Source organism: Ceratina calcarata, unplaced genomic scaffold (assembly GCF_001652005.2).
Source record: "Ceratina calcarata isolate Rehan_Ccalc_2016 unplaced genomic scaffold, ASM165200v1 scaffold551.2, whole genome shotgun sequence".
Classification (NCBI taxonomy): domain Eukaryota; kingdom Metazoa; phylum Arthropoda; class Insecta; order Hymenoptera; family Apidae; genus Ceratina; species Ceratina calcarata.
Window position 1 is genome coordinate 1,404,420 of NW_017176693.1, and position 14,369 is coordinate 1,418,788.

General features: G+C 44.4%; 3 protein-coding genes across 17 annotated transcripts in view; 2 read left to right on the forward strand and 1 right to left on the reverse strand.

Moving 5' to 3' along the window:
• On the forward strand, positions 1–6,379 carry LOC108628948 (fatty-acid amide hydrolase 2-B-like). 6 transcript variants are annotated; one of them, XM_026816859.1, is made up of 12 exons: positions 285–947; positions 1,029–1,142; positions 2,936–3,115; positions 3,224–3,443; positions 3,888–4,105; positions 4,191–4,302; positions 4,567–4,724; positions 5,015–5,152; positions 5,227–5,322; positions 5,442–5,609; positions 5,706–5,888; positions 6,053–6,379. In XM_026816859.1, exons 2-12 carry the CDS (start codon positions 1,140–1,142, stop codon positions 6,158–6,160), a joined length of 1,584 nt encoding a protein of 527 aa, XP_026672660.1. In that variant the 5' UTR covers positions 285–947; positions 1,029–1,139; the 3' UTR covers positions 6,161–6,379. The 6 variants fall into 6 exon arrangements, with proteins under 6 accessions (XP_026672659.1, XP_026672660.1, XP_026672662.1 ...); XM_026816858.1 differs by lacking the exons at positions 285–947; positions 1,029–1,142 and adding an exon at positions 1–236; XM_026816861.1 differs by lacking the exon at positions 1,029–1,142 and having other exon boundaries at positions 286–947.
• On the forward strand, positions 6,182–11,150 carry LOC108628949 (fatty-acid amide hydrolase 2-like). 3 transcript variants are annotated; one of them, XR_003389665.1, is made up of 11 exons: positions 6,672–7,086; positions 8,420–8,598; positions 8,704–8,923; positions 9,081–9,298; positions 9,486–9,597; positions 9,679–9,983; positions 10,063–10,158; positions 10,238–10,402; positions 10,557–10,739; positions 10,799–10,977; positions 11,048–11,150. XR_003389665.1 is itself a non-coding variant. In XM_026816862.1 (10 exons), exons 2-10 carry the CDS (start codon positions 8,425–8,427, stop codon positions 10,892–10,894), a joined length of 1,569 nt encoding a protein of 522 aa, XP_026672663.1. In that variant the 5' UTR covers positions 6,182–6,309; positions 8,420–8,424; the 3' UTR covers positions 10,895–11,144. The 3 variants fall into 3 exon arrangements, 2 of the variants coding, with proteins under 2 accessions (XP_026672663.1, XP_017886684.1); XM_026816862.1 differs by lacking the exon at positions 6,672–7,086 and adding an exon at positions 6,182–6,309 and having other exon boundaries at positions 10,799–11,144; XM_018031195.2 differs by having other exon boundaries at positions 10,799–11,144.
• Positions 10,932–14,369, reverse strand: part of jar (Myosin heavy chain 95F jaguar) — a 14,780-nt gene continuing 11,342 nt past the window's right edge. For 6 of the 8 annotated variants that reach the window (XM_026816845.1, XM_018031177.2, XM_018031176.2 and 3 more), the window contains 5 exons: positions 14,157–14,231; positions 13,650–13,770; positions 13,431–13,548; positions 13,105–13,317; positions 10,932–11,783 (listed from right to left, as the gene is read on the reverse strand). In XM_026816845.1, coding sequence (XP_026672646.1) covers positions 11,632–11,783; positions 13,105–13,317; positions 13,431–13,548; positions 13,650–13,770; positions 14,157–14,231 — 679 coding nt within the window. In that variant the 3' untranslated portion in view covers positions 10,932–11,631. The remainder of the gene's footprint in view (positions 11,784–13,104; positions 13,318–13,430; positions 13,549–13,649; positions 13,771–14,156; positions 14,232–14,369) is intronic. The other 2 variants (XM_026816848.1, XM_026816846.1) reach the window with 1 other exon arrangement.

A 14,369-nucleotide genomic window follows, 5' to 3' on the forward strand; every position in this document is an offset into this window, starting at 1 on the left:
CAAGATAGATTCGCAGTAGTTGGCTGCAACGTGTTGTATATCGGAACGCGTCCATGGGTCAAGTTCATCTGCTGTTTGCGTAGTTGATTTTGCGAATACAGCAGACGAGTAAAAAGTTGTAGCCATGTACTAGAAATGGTAAACTAGAGAAACCTGTTCAATGACCATCGCCGCTTGGCTACGCGGGTGTCGAAGGAGCATCGGTCCTGTATGAGTGAGACAGGGAAAGGATGGAGGTAGGTAGGGAGAGAGAGAGAGTAAGCGATTTCCAAAGGAGAGATTGAACCACCTCAGTCGGCCCCACTCGGACGCGGCAATGAAAACGATATTTTTTTCGCATTCGAGCGTTGAGAAGATGCGTTGCCTCGAATCAATTCCACGACCGTCGCTCAGCGTCGCTCTTGCGAGACGTTCTACAAATACGTAAGACAAATACGTAAAATATGGTTGTTTTACAGAATTCATAATGTATGTTGCACACGTGAATCAGAAAATAGAATCGTTTCATGCTGCTCTTTCATTTCCTCTTGACAAACCGAGTCATAAAATGAAATGAGAAATGAAAGAAATGAAAGAAATGATCTGGTATTATTTTTGCAACAACTAATATTATCCTCGCGAGAATATCCGAAAGAAGGAATTGTCTCGGCTTCGAAAGAACGTCCAGTTGTTCGTCCAAGAGTCGATCGATAACGCTTATAAAACGCGAACTCTGACCCGAATAAGAAGAAATGATACGCGTCGGAAAACGATCGGGCCGGTTTCACCGTGTGTTCGGCTTCCGGGTTTGGGCAACGAGAATGAGGTGTCGCGGGAAGAAAACAGGACGATACGACGACGTGAGGTGGGAGTTGGTGCCGGGTCGGAAGCAGAGGAACGAGAAAGTGTTTAAAACAATAAGGGTACCCGCGACGATAGGCCCGCGCGAACCGTGAAGCGTGAATTCGGTAAGTATTCGAGAAAGTTGCGCCCGAGGAAGAGAGTTTCACGGTTGCCCGCGGACTCTTGCCCGCGTGAATTAATTTCAGTGTAACAATCAATTGATCGATATTACGAACGAGTTGACGTGACACTTTTGATAAAGTGCATCGCAGAGACGCGGCCTGCGTGGATCGACAAATTGGGTTTCCAGTGGAATCATGGTACGTACTTATAGAGCGTTATCAGACGACCGTTTCACTCCTCCGACGAGAAGAACAACGTAGCGCGGATTAACTATACGCGTATACGCGTATACGAGGATTCGCCAGGACGTTCGACGGGCGGAGAATGAGATGAGATGAGAATCGATTTCGATCGAAGGAATGAGTAGTAGATAAAATTGCAGTTGCATTCGCATGAGAAACTGAGAAAATTTACGGAAACCTGGGTTATTAACAAGATTGTACCTCGCGTTAAGACTAGGATTGCACCGCGGTCAGAAAAACAGCTGGTATACCGCCTTTGTATTGAATCTATTTTTACGCACGCTACCATTAAACACAGCGGTCATTAACGAAATAACTATCGAAGGAGAATCAGTCTCTTTGAAGATTCCTTTGCTTCCCGATGGTGTATACGCGGCATGCGGACCGTCAGCCCCCCTGGCCCCGCCGACTGCGACACCTTTTCATTTAAGTATGCCGCGTGCACCTCCGCCTCGCTCAGTGCATCGTCGCCGCGGCTGTTCGAATCCGAACATCATCGATGCAATAGTTAATTCTGAATATAGCTGCTGGAACAACGCATATACGTAGCTCAAACGATAATAATAACAACAATAATAAAGAAAGAGAGAAACTTTGTTTGTACGAAGATTCGTGAAGAATGTTTTATTAAGCGAACGAGAGAAAGAGTTGTAACGTGCGGACGCTTCGTTCGGTGATAACGAAATAACTCGCGTCGAAACGCGTGACCATCGGCGAACAACAGGCAATAAGTCGTGTTCCAACGCGAGCGTGTAAGAGCGTATAAGAACACGAAACGGTCTTTTTGCAAAACAGAATTTATACTTTTAAAACGCGGGTCAATTAAGTACACCCTGTGTTTCAACGATGCAACTCGTGCTGGGCGCTTTGTCGTTGGCCTACACCAAACTTCTGCTCGATCGGTCGATGAGCGTCGTTGATCCAGTGAGTAAAAAAATTCGAAATACCATTGTCGTTGAAATTTTTATGCAAAATAAAACTGTCGATGCACACATCTACGGCTTTTTTTTGATTGTCGATCGGTCCGAAAAATTCATCGAATCATGTTAATAATAATAATAATTCGGTGTAACGAGCAGAGAGTTTCTCCACCCAACGATCGCGGCCGGCGACGATCACGAAAAAAGAGTGCTCGCCTCCTCTTTTCGCCCATGCATTCCATAGAAAAAAACTTTTTCAGAATGCTTCAGCCAGCATTCGTGCACACGTCTGTATAGATAAACGAACATGCTGCTATAAACTACTGTTTGCTATTCTTCGGACATTGAAGTCAACCGTCCTTGACTGCTTCGACCGTCATAAATAAAGACGAAGCGAATGCGCACGAAATAAAAATTGCGTGCGATAAAAACGATTCTAATAGCTGAGTACGTGTACGTTTAACGATGACGATGACGATGACGATGACGATGACGATGACGATGACGATGATGATGATGATGATGATGAGGATGATGATAATAATAATTTTGTCGGACGAATCCAACTTTCTACTTCTATTACAGGTGTAAATTAACAAGTAAACACGATTTCTGCGCGAAACGTATGCAGTAATGAGGTGTTGACACCTTGTCAGCAGTTTCGTGTTAACGAACGCTAACAAGATGAACAATTCGTAGCTACCACGGTGTAGACACCGGTAGATCGTATTACGTTCAACTTTCCTGTAGTTGAGAAATTCGTTTCGGTCATATCGGTCCGTGACGTCGACCAAGTAAACTGACCGATTATACTTTCGTATGCTACAGGATACGGTGATCCTGATCGTCCAGAAGATAGTCAAGTTCATCTTGTTTCTATTATCCTGCCTGCTGACACCATTTTTAATGCTGCAAGGTCTGAGAAAACGGAACAAGCTACCATTGATCAAAAGTCGATTGCTGTTGCTTTCAGCCAGCGAGATCGCACGAAAAATACGTAGACAAGAGGTAGGTGCTGTGCATCGTCTTACGACGAGGATAACGACGAATGGAATTTCGTCAGGAGCCTCTCGCGGTCACTCTCGATAATGCGATACGCATACGTTCGTTTTGCAGGTGAGCAGCGAGGAAGTGGTGAGAGCTTATATAGAGAGATGCAACGATGTCAATCGTTCGTTGAACGCGATCGTCGAGTCGCGTTTCGACGCTGCGGTCCAAGAGGCGCGGAACGTTGACAAGTTCTTGGCCGTCGTCGCGAGAACCGAGGAGCAATTGGCTCGAGACTTGCCTCTCCTCGGTGTCCCTGTCACCGTGAAAGAGAGCATCGCGGTCGAAGGTCTGCGGGTGATACTATTCGCGATACGCCGTTAGCCGAAATCCAAATTGACCCCGCGAACAATCGCTCCACTTTCTTCTCCACTTTCTTCTCTACTTCTTGGTCCTTCACTCTTATGCATTTTCAAGCAGGTTCGATCGGACCGCGCCTCGAACGCAAGTATCGTTGCTACCGGGGTAGCAACGATACTTGCGTTACAACGGATCTTGAATTCGTTCGAGGTGAAGATTAAGCGAAACCGTATGTTACTAATTCTAATTCGACGCTATGTGTATGGTCGCTGTTTAAAAATCTGACGACGAGTCAGATCGCGCCCGGTCAATTTGGTCTTAGTGGCAACCAAGTCGAACGCGAATGAACGAATCGACGAAAAGTATCGTAAAATAATTCGGTTTGGAAAAATAATCCATGTGGTGGAATATAAATCAGTGTTGATTCCTGCAGGGATGTCGAACGCTGTTGGCGTCAAGAAGAGGAAGTCGTTGAAAGCAAATCGAAACGCGCAAGTTGTCGACATGATTCGTGAGGCGGGCGCGATCATTCTCCTAGTTAGTAACACTCCCGAATTATGTTTGTTCTGGGAGAGTAACAACAAGACGACCGGACCCACTTGGAACCCATACGACACTACCCGAGTATCCGGTGGCTCTTCCGGTGGCGAGGTTCGCCGATCTCTTGTTGTTTTGTCTACCGATTAGTGTTGCGGACACTTACGCAGAATCAACACGATGTCATTTTCTTTTTCAGGCAGCTCTTTTGGGCTCTGCCGCTTCGTGTTTGAGCCTCGCGTCGGACATCGCAGGATCCGCGAGACTACCAGCCATGTTCTGCGGTGTTTTTGGTCACAAACCTACGGCCTGTCAGTTCTTCCAGATAACAAACTTCTTTTAAATACATATATGTAGTATACATATGTATAGAGACGAGATTTTCATAATATCTACAGACGTCATTTACCGAGGTGAACGTCCCAATTTCTACTCACCACACGTGATTTGATTCACGTACAAACGATGACGGGACGGGAAATCGGGACGGGAAATCGGGACGTTCACCTTGATTTTACTTGAGTCGCGGATGAATCACGTGAATTAAAACGGATGAAATCTGGTTCGGGTATCAGGTTTAGTGCCGTGCAGGGGTCATAGGCCAGACTCGAACGATACAAACTGGCCCCAATATTTCACGATCGGGACGATGGTGAGATACGCGGAGGACCTGCCGCTGGTCATGAAGATTATATCGAAACCGGAAGAATCCCGATGTCGTTTCGATCAGAAGGTTCTTAATCGTCGCAAAGGCTGCACAGAAACGATATCGCACGACAACGACAGTGACGAGACACGATTTCGACCTGCCGAACGATCAAATGCTCCTCGATATAATCGCTCATTATTCGCTATTTATACTTTATATTCGATATTTTTATATTCGATATTCGAACAAATCGAAATTGATCGAAACAATACATCTGAAACTCAATTTACATCTGCTCTGTGCTGCGTTTGATCGAACCAACAACCATCATGTTCGGCATGTCTTCAACAGTCTTATAGAAACTTTGACAACAGGTATCTCCGAGGAACATGAAATTCTATTACTTGGACGATTGCTGCGGTATGACGAATTCGATCGACGACGACATGAAACAGGCAATTCAGAGACTACGGATGCACATTGAAACTGCTTACGGGTTGAAAGTGCAAAAGGTCTGTTTGGACGCCGCCGAAAGTAAAAAGCTCGCTCAACATCTCACTATGTATAATTATACGCGTGGTTTTAGGCACAGTTCAGTCAAATGAAATTTGCGTTCGAGATAGGGGCATATCTTCTGTTACATTTGGAGGTCGACGGTGTCAACCAAGACGTAACATGTGCGGTACGTCAAACTTGAATCGTCAGTCACTCGTACCCGGTATAACAGACAAAAATTCTAAATGGAACATTAATCAACTCGAGCAAACCTTTTAATCGTGACGTAACGTTATCAAATAACAGGGATCGAGTAAAGCTTTGCTCGAGTTGCTGAAATGCATTTTCCACGCATCGTCTTACTCGCTGCCGGTGATCGCGTACAGCCTGTTGAAATGGATCTTCAGTAAATTTCCACAGAGTGTGCGTGACGCGATGGCGGAGAAGAGGATATCTCTGAAAAGAGAGTTCGAGGTAAGTTTCACGAATGTACAATTTCAATCGAACGGCAATTCGATTCCGATTTCAACAACGGTTTCACGTGATACCGAAGAAACGCGCGAATTGCAGGAGCTTTTGGGTGACGATGGCGTCCTGATCTTTCCATCGTTCGCGTCAGCGAGTCATTATCAGTACCAGGCTTACGCGAAGGTCGCCGACTTCACTTACATGATGATCTATAACGTGCTAGGGCTCCCCGTGACCCAGTGCCCAATGGGACTGAACAAAAGAGGGCTGCCTGTCGGGATTCAAGTGCGTATTTTTTATTTTTATTTATTCCATTTTATTTGGTCGTATTACACGGTGACAAACAGGCTGTTAGAAAAAATCTCTTCAGCCTTAACTCACTTTACTCGTCGTCACGTTTACGTGTCGCATGATCGATGATGACTGATCGATCGATCGAATCGTTGTAGATCGTCGCGAACGCTGGGAACGACCATCTGACGATCGCTGTTGCAAGGGAAATTGAGAGAGTTTTCGGTGGCTGGCAGCAGCCGCCCGCGAACGAGTCACAAGTTTGACTCTACTCTTTGACGCGTCGTTACCAAGATCCAGTCAAGAACCATCTACTTGTCCTACCGTATCGTCAATCGTCTGCGATCACCGCGTAGGAGAGTAGAGTACGAGAGAGTACATCATTGTCTCCTTCAACGAATACTTTTCGTACATCGTACGTAATCAAACTTTTCGAAGGCATTATTTCCTTTTTCTAATACACAAACTCGTTGGACAAAAGTTTACTCTTTCGTTTACTTCCTCACTCCTCCCTCTGCAGTTCCCTCCCGGAGCGGGATTTCAGCGTGTAAAAACAACGCCTCAACGACTTATTGGTTCATATTCATTTTCCGCGATCGCAGTTTTCTTACATTTACAAAACGATTTCACCTTTTCTAAAATCTTATCTAAAACTACGACTAATTTTATGCGTGTCTGAAATTTTATTCGTATAGAACAAAGTCGAGTCTCGGCATAAACATTTTTCTCCCAATTCGCCGTATCAGCATATTGAATAATTAATATTTCAACGTTCCGGTCAAAGTTTCGACAATGTGTTTGGCAATCTCTTACAACACACACACAAATGAAAAATTGACGAGACTCCATTTGTATGCGTGTGTATGTACGCGTCGTACGCGTGGAGGAGTGAAACAACCCTTGAGATGATGTGCGTGATTCGGCTTGCCAGTGATAGTACGACGTTCACCGCTCGAGACTGTCCATCTGGTCTCACGATCAGTAACGTCCCAGAGTTCATCGATGTAACATTCAACGACGTCTTACAATTAATCGTGCTAGATTCCGTGATTAAGCAAAACAGTACTATAAAAATTCTTAATCTCCGAAGAGGTCGAACGTTTTCGGCGAGAGAATCTCGTTCCAAGTTTCGGTCGTGCGGGTGGATATTTTTTTCCTGAATATAATTTCGTCTCGGAAGAAGGAAGAAAGGGTAAGATACGATACGAAAAGATCATAAAGTCGTTACAAATTTTTATGGAATACCGTCCTTTTCCTGATACGTCGCGACGGTGTCGTGTCCAGTCCTGTTGAACTAACGCGCAAAAATCGAATCCTCATCTTCGACGATCGTGTGGAAAATTTATTCAACAGGTGACATTTTCCACATTTATAAAAGATTCTTGTATCTACGTCGCAGTATACGATTCGTTCGATCCACGCTCGAGGAATCTCAAATATTTTACACAGATTACGTAACGAAAAAGGTGACTGGAAGTTTGCACGACGAGGCGATGAGTTGAGCCATCGTACCAGCTGCCCGACGCGCTAATCCAACCATATAAAGCACTTTTGAAGGAAAAATAAAACGAACAAATTGCCTAGATCGATGATTAACATTGATGATAATTCACGTTCGATCTCGAATTGCGCAACGTTTCGATCCGATTAATACGAATTGATTTTTTTCGATCCGAACACCTAAAACTGGTCTCTTGTGAATAATGATCTAGCCGATCTGAACATGGACTTAGAATCCTTTCGTTTTTTCACAAAAAAGTGAATGACTATGAGAAGTAACAAAATTATTCGAATTGCTACGAACCGAGAGCTTGTTCATGCACAAGTGCCCGTTCGGTAGCTTGTTCTGGGTCAGAGAACGTGTCGTGAGATGCATCATGAGACGATAATAATAATAATAATAATAATAATAATAATAATAATAATAATAATAATAATAATAATAATTACGTTGAAATACGTAAGCTGAAGGTGTGGAAGAATTCCAAGAATCGGCAATAAACGTTGTTTTTGTTCATGAATAATCACAGTTTTTGTTCATCATCATCTCGATGTACATGTAAATTGATTCATCCATGTGAAAAAAGTTCATTTCCTCATTTATACTGAGAGCAAATTAATTGTCTGTTCGGTTGAAACGGACACGATCAAAGCGAATTCATGCTCGTGCAAAGTTCAGATTCGATCGAAACACTTTACAACTTGTATCTAGAGTTCAACGCTTGCCGAATAATTACGTTTATGTCTAGTTGTTTACGACTCTGCGTCTCGAAAATTTTACGCGCCCGTTCGCTGAACACGTTCCACCTCGTTCAAATTGCCAGTTGATCGTCGATGCACGATCGGGTGATAGACCTCCTACGTGGTCCGTAGGTTTCGATTTCACGGATCGTGATAAGAAATCAAATCGAAGATGCTCCTGCACCTCCCCTGAAGTTCTTACGACTTCACCATTAAATTTCAGTGAAAGACGAATGCCTCGATTTCAACCGACTGAATGCAATCTGAATCGTTTACTTTTTCAGGCAAAATGGGATTTCTATTGGCCAAAATAATAATAACGATAAATCGCATCATTTTTTATATACTTGGACCGATATTTGCGCTGGTTTACCTTAGAAAACCACCGCGTTTACCGCCGATCGAGAATCCCTTATTGAAATTGAGCGCGACTGCGTCGGCTATGAAGATTAGAAACGGTCAAGTGAGTATGAGAGAAAAATGAAGATAAAATAGATAAAATTTCGAATAGAACGACGTTACTGACCGTGCGAATATGTGTGTGTCTGTGTGTGTGTGTGGGGGTAAGCTTTCCAGCCAGGCATTAGTGGAAGCATACGTCCAACGCATCAAGGAAGTGAACCCGTTGCTGAACGCAGTGGTGGAAGATCGGTTCGAGGAAGCCCTGAACGACGCGAGATTGTGCGACGCCAGGCTAAGGAGCGGCCAAGTGGACTCGAAGAAACTAGAAACAGTGGCACCGCTTTACGGTGTGCCGATCACCATTAAAGAAAGCTGCTCGCTCAAAGGTAACGCGAGTATTTCTGAAAACAAAAAAATACTAACAACAACAACAACAACAACAACAACAACAACAACAACGACAGCTACCGCGATAATGACAAAAATCAGATCGGGATTCATTCAGGGAGGGCGTATTAATTCTCTGGTTAAATCGAATTTAAGGGTTGAGTTTCACGGGTAACACGTTAAGGAGGAAGGGGATGAAAGCTCGACAGGACGGGGCAGCAGTGAAATTATTAAAAGAGGCCGGAGCAATTCCGTTACTGGTAAGCAACACGCCGGAACTATGCTCGTCCATTCAGTGCAACAACATTCTACACGGATGCACGTTGAACCCGTACGACATGAGAAGATCGCCAGGGGGATCGTCAGGGGGTGAGGTAGTATGAACTTTCAGAGTCGAACGCTTTACGTACAGTCGAGTTGGACCGATCTTTCGAACCAATTAATATAAGAAGTAGAGTCGTACAGTCTAATTTTCTATACCACACGATCACTCGCGTTTCTCTTGACTTTTCCTCTTTTTCTTTTCCTACCTTTTTTCCCTTTTCTTGACGACGATCACAGGCCGCGTTGATCAGTGCAGGAGCGTCGATGCTCGGCCTTGGCTCCGACTTTGCTGGCTCCATAAGACTGCCAGCCCTGTTCACTGGCATTTTCGGTCACAAACCTAGTCCAGGTGCGTACGCGGAGTCTCTCCGCGTTCAATAAAACCTTTCCTTTCCTCGCCTCATCTCCTTTCTTTCATTTCTCTTTCCAGACATCGTTCCCAACGAGGGCCACATGCCCTGGTCGGATCAAGATCTGTTCCGATCGATGTTGGTCCTCGGACCAATGGCGAGGTACGTCGACGATCTTTACTTGGCCATGAGACTGTTCGATTCGAGATCAGAGACACGGTTATTACCAATGATCGACGACCCGGTGAACCTGAAGGATCTAAGAGTTTTCTACGTAGACACCATAAACAATGGTAGCAGCCTAAAGTCGTCTACACAGGATATGAAAGGAGCAGTGCACAGAGCGACGAGGCATCTCTCCGAGAAAGGAGTCAGAGTGGAACAGGTGAAAAAATGGATCCCTCTACGCGTACCTACCTACGTATTATCGATTTCAGTTAAATGAAATTCAAATTGCGTTCCAGTTGGCGCAAAGTTCGCTGAAAGACTTATGGTCGATCATGATGTGCGTCTACCCGAACGTGGAAATGCCCGATCTGTTGGATCCCGATCACCCGGGGGTAACGATGACAACAGACATTTCTATTCAATTCTCTGCGATAGTGTCCGAGAGTAATCGTGTCGTCGTGTTTGTTTCAGAGCAAAAGCGCGTCCCTCGAACTGATCAAATCGACGTTCGGCTTGTCGCAATATAGCTTGTCGGTCTGTTATGTGCAACTGCTCCTGGATACCAAGGCTTTCATCTCGAGTGAAACGGCCAAACACTATTTCCAAGTGAAAAATCAATTGCGTCAGACGCTTAACGTACGATCGATCTTTCCTAATTTTTATCTCCCACGGTGGCAGCGACAGCAGACGGATCGTAGATCCCGCTGTCGTCCACAGCGGTGTTAAACGAGGCTTTTACCGTAAGCGTGCGTCTCTATATGTAAGTACTACCTATGCCTATCTTTTACAGGATTTGCTCAAAGACAATGGGGTGTTGATCTGTCCCACTTTTCCTCGTCCAACGATCTACACCGAACTCATCCTCTTCATATTGGATAGCAACCACTATTGTTCACTGGCTAACTTGTTGCACATGCCAGCCACGCACGTACCAATGGGCCTGAACGACGATGGATTACCGATCGGACTGCAGGTAAGCAAACTCTCGTACTGTTCACGTTCTATTATTTTTTAACTGTTTCGTTGTTCCAGGTAATATCTGCGCGAAACCAAGATCATCTCTGTCTAGCGGTTGCGAAAGAATTCGAAACGGCTTTCGGTGGCTGGGTACCACCACCCAGTCGTTGACCGGACCGATCGGACAGTGTATTATCGGTCGACGTATGCGAGAAATGTGATTTATTTCGAAACGTACTCGATGGATACAATGGGTATGGGAGAGTGCAATAACATAGAATACCTTAGATTATACACATGGTAAATCAGTAGAATTATTTATAGTATATAGAACCGGAGGAGGCGGTGTTGCTTCGAACAAAGGAACCGTGGCGAACGTGAAACATTGGAAATGCCATGAAAAAAATTCATGTTACTTTTCTGTCAACCGTCTTTTAACACCGTAACCCGAACGAATTTCCTTCCTAAGAAAAAAGGACCCGAACTGAGAATAAGAGATCGCGCTCTCTCTCTCTCTCTCTCTCTCTTTCTCTCTCTGTCTCTACGAATCTATTCCTTAGGATTAAAAAAACAATTTTCCATACGATTTTCTCGATCGGGATCTCGAATACTGAACGAACGAATTTCTGCCACAAGTATCGCGTGGTCGTCGCATCGACCGATTCATAAAAATACGCAATTATGCTTGGAACAGCTTAGGAAAAGAGATCGATTAACAACGGCTAATTCGAAAAGGTTCGTGTCAGTGGTCTACGGAAGAGCTGCCTTTGTCGTGGGTAAGGCACGAATTCTAACTAGTAAGGCACTGTGCTGCGAGCTCACTCTCGAATAATAAAAAAATTTGTAACATCTCAACAAACTACTATCGCCTGTGACTGTCGACGCGCTGTGTACCTACTAGCCAGTTGTTATTTCTTACGATCGCACGGTGGAACGTACAGTTTACCTCCGTGTTTCTCCCACTCGCGATTGAATTCGTGCTCCAACACCTCGGCCCCGCGTTTCCTGGTCAGTCCAGTCTCGTCTAGGCTGAGCTCGCACATTTGCATGTCGTCGACACCTTTTCGACAGAAATCAATTTTCCCTTGACAAACTCGAGGAGGCGAAACCATATACTTACTATATGTAGAGAACAATACACACGGAGTAGGTGAGCTATAGGCACCCGTGCAAATGGAAACGGCCCGCGATCGAAAAACAGACAGAAAATCGGTCGTACCGTCGGTCTGTCATTCTCTAATGTCACTGCGCAGTAGCAACAGCTTCACAGTTATATCATAATATTTGTACTTGTAATTTTACAATTGTAAAATTCAATATTACATAGTGTAGTTACGATGAAATCTAGGCAGTTCGATTATTAAAAGATTTCAAAATGACGAGGACTTGCGCATATTGCATGTTGAACGGACCAGCAAATCGAAATTTATATTCTTAAAGAACGGGGGAGTAAGTTGAATTTTGCTGGTGGCGACGTCGAATTTAACATGTCACTGTACCGAAGAAATATTGCGGCATTGCTAGGATTTGTTATTAACGAAAAATATCAATTATAAACTTGTAACGGATACTTTAAGCCATCGTCTATCTCAGATGACTCGTCGGGACAATATGATCACCGGTAACGAATTATTTATCTTATCGTTCAAGATTAATGTATATAGATAAGCGTTTAAAACACGAAATCGACAAATTAAATGATATAGAGCATCGAATAAGAATGTATCATGATAAACTGATTATTTTCAAGGGTAAATCGTTTGTGCGTAGTTTAACGTTCTACGTATTCTACAAATATTTTTGTGTTGCGATAAAATATAATCAAAAGTAATTGTTTGGAATTATAAAGCACAAGTTTGTATTGTTGAACGAGATACAAACATTTTATGACCTGCGGGTGCAGGCGACGTTCGACTCTATTCTGCATGCGTCACTAGACAAGACGGCACAACCGATCTCTTTTCTCTCTCTAAGCAAGAGACACTTTGGTGCGGCTTACCTCCACGACGTGTATTGTCTTTATAGGCGAAACCGCGACGATTGCTACTTATACCGTCGCATGAACACGCACACGCGCAGCCGTGCGTTCTCTTCCGCTTCCAACAAGCACGCTCGTTCAACGCGGATCACGGTCGAGTTTAACACCCACTCGATTTTCAATCGCGGTGACAAAACATTCTGGCAGCGTTCCCATTTACCCGTCAATCGTAATTATTACATCGTTAGATCATCATTGGTCATCATCGTTAAACTGCGATTTATTACGCGAATCGAAGTTGAACGATGATGACCAACGACGGTTCGTCAAGCTCGCGCAACGATGTAATTTTTTAGGTGCTCTCGGACGAAACGTTCTCGAACAATGATCAAAGTTGTGTTACCTGCTACCAGTAGAATCGGTGGTTTGTCAGGGTGGAGTTCCATTTGTCGGGCAACGTACTGACCATCGAAGTGGGCATACCACCATCCTCGCTTACTGGACGCGTGATTCTCCTGTTGGCCATTCGCCGTTGACCGCACGAAAGGGATCCTAAAGTATCTCTGCGTGGACTCCGTTATGGGCTGTTTCATCGTAGTTCTCGGTGTCCTTGCGGCTGAGATAAATTTCATTATCCATTAATCGCGACGAATCTCTCAAATATACGTGTGTACGTCGTCGTCAGTGACGCTAAAACGTGCGGCGACCGGAAGGCCACACGATTATTACCAGCTTCCATGATAGACCTCGGTGCTCTTTCGTTCTCATCCATGGTGGTCCGTCTTCGATTTCTCGCTTTCCACGCATGATACACTTTTAATCTTCGGTGAAACTCGTGACGACAAGCCTTTAAACAAATGTTTCACGAATCGAATGATGGTCGTATGGTCTGGCGAACGTCGGCCTCGCATCGTCTGTATTCGACGACGAAAGAACTCTCTTGTTTACCTCTAACAATTCGATGTCACAGGACGTGTTTATAGCATCTCGTAACTCCGAATACTTCCACTTGGACAAGTCATACTTCTTGGACGCCATGGTTGCCTGGTTATTGCGCACTTGCTCCGATCTGTTTCGTTTCGGACAAGAGGACCAGTTAAACCAAGTGACTGACGATCTTTTTCAATTAAGTTATTCAAACAAGAGACAGATAATTATTGAACGTTCGATTTGAATGGTCGTCGTCGTCGTCGTCGTCGTCGTCGTCGTCATCGGTAAAGTGTAGTAGTAGTTAATGCTGGCGGCGGACAGCGTTTACGATGCGTCGAAAAGCATGCAAAAATACAGGAACCACCGTGTGGCCCGTAAACTATGGCTCGAGGTTGTATAGATGCAGATTTTGCGAGTGCGAGAAACGCGCACGTTATTTAAAATTAGTCACGGAACGAGAAGTGAAATCAGGTGAATAGTTAAACATTACGTGCTCAGATCAAACCTCGACAAATCTCACGATACCTTGCCAGCCTGTTGTTGTTGTTGTTGTTGTTGTTGTTGTTGTTGTTGTTCGATGATACTCGCACAGCGGAACCGCTACATGTACATATTCAACGTATATAGCTCTCCCGTCGATCGATCAGTGTGAACAATATCATAAACGATATATATGTGTGTGTGTGTGTGTGTGAATGTCACAGGATACAAGAAAGCGAAACGAAACCTGCGTGAATA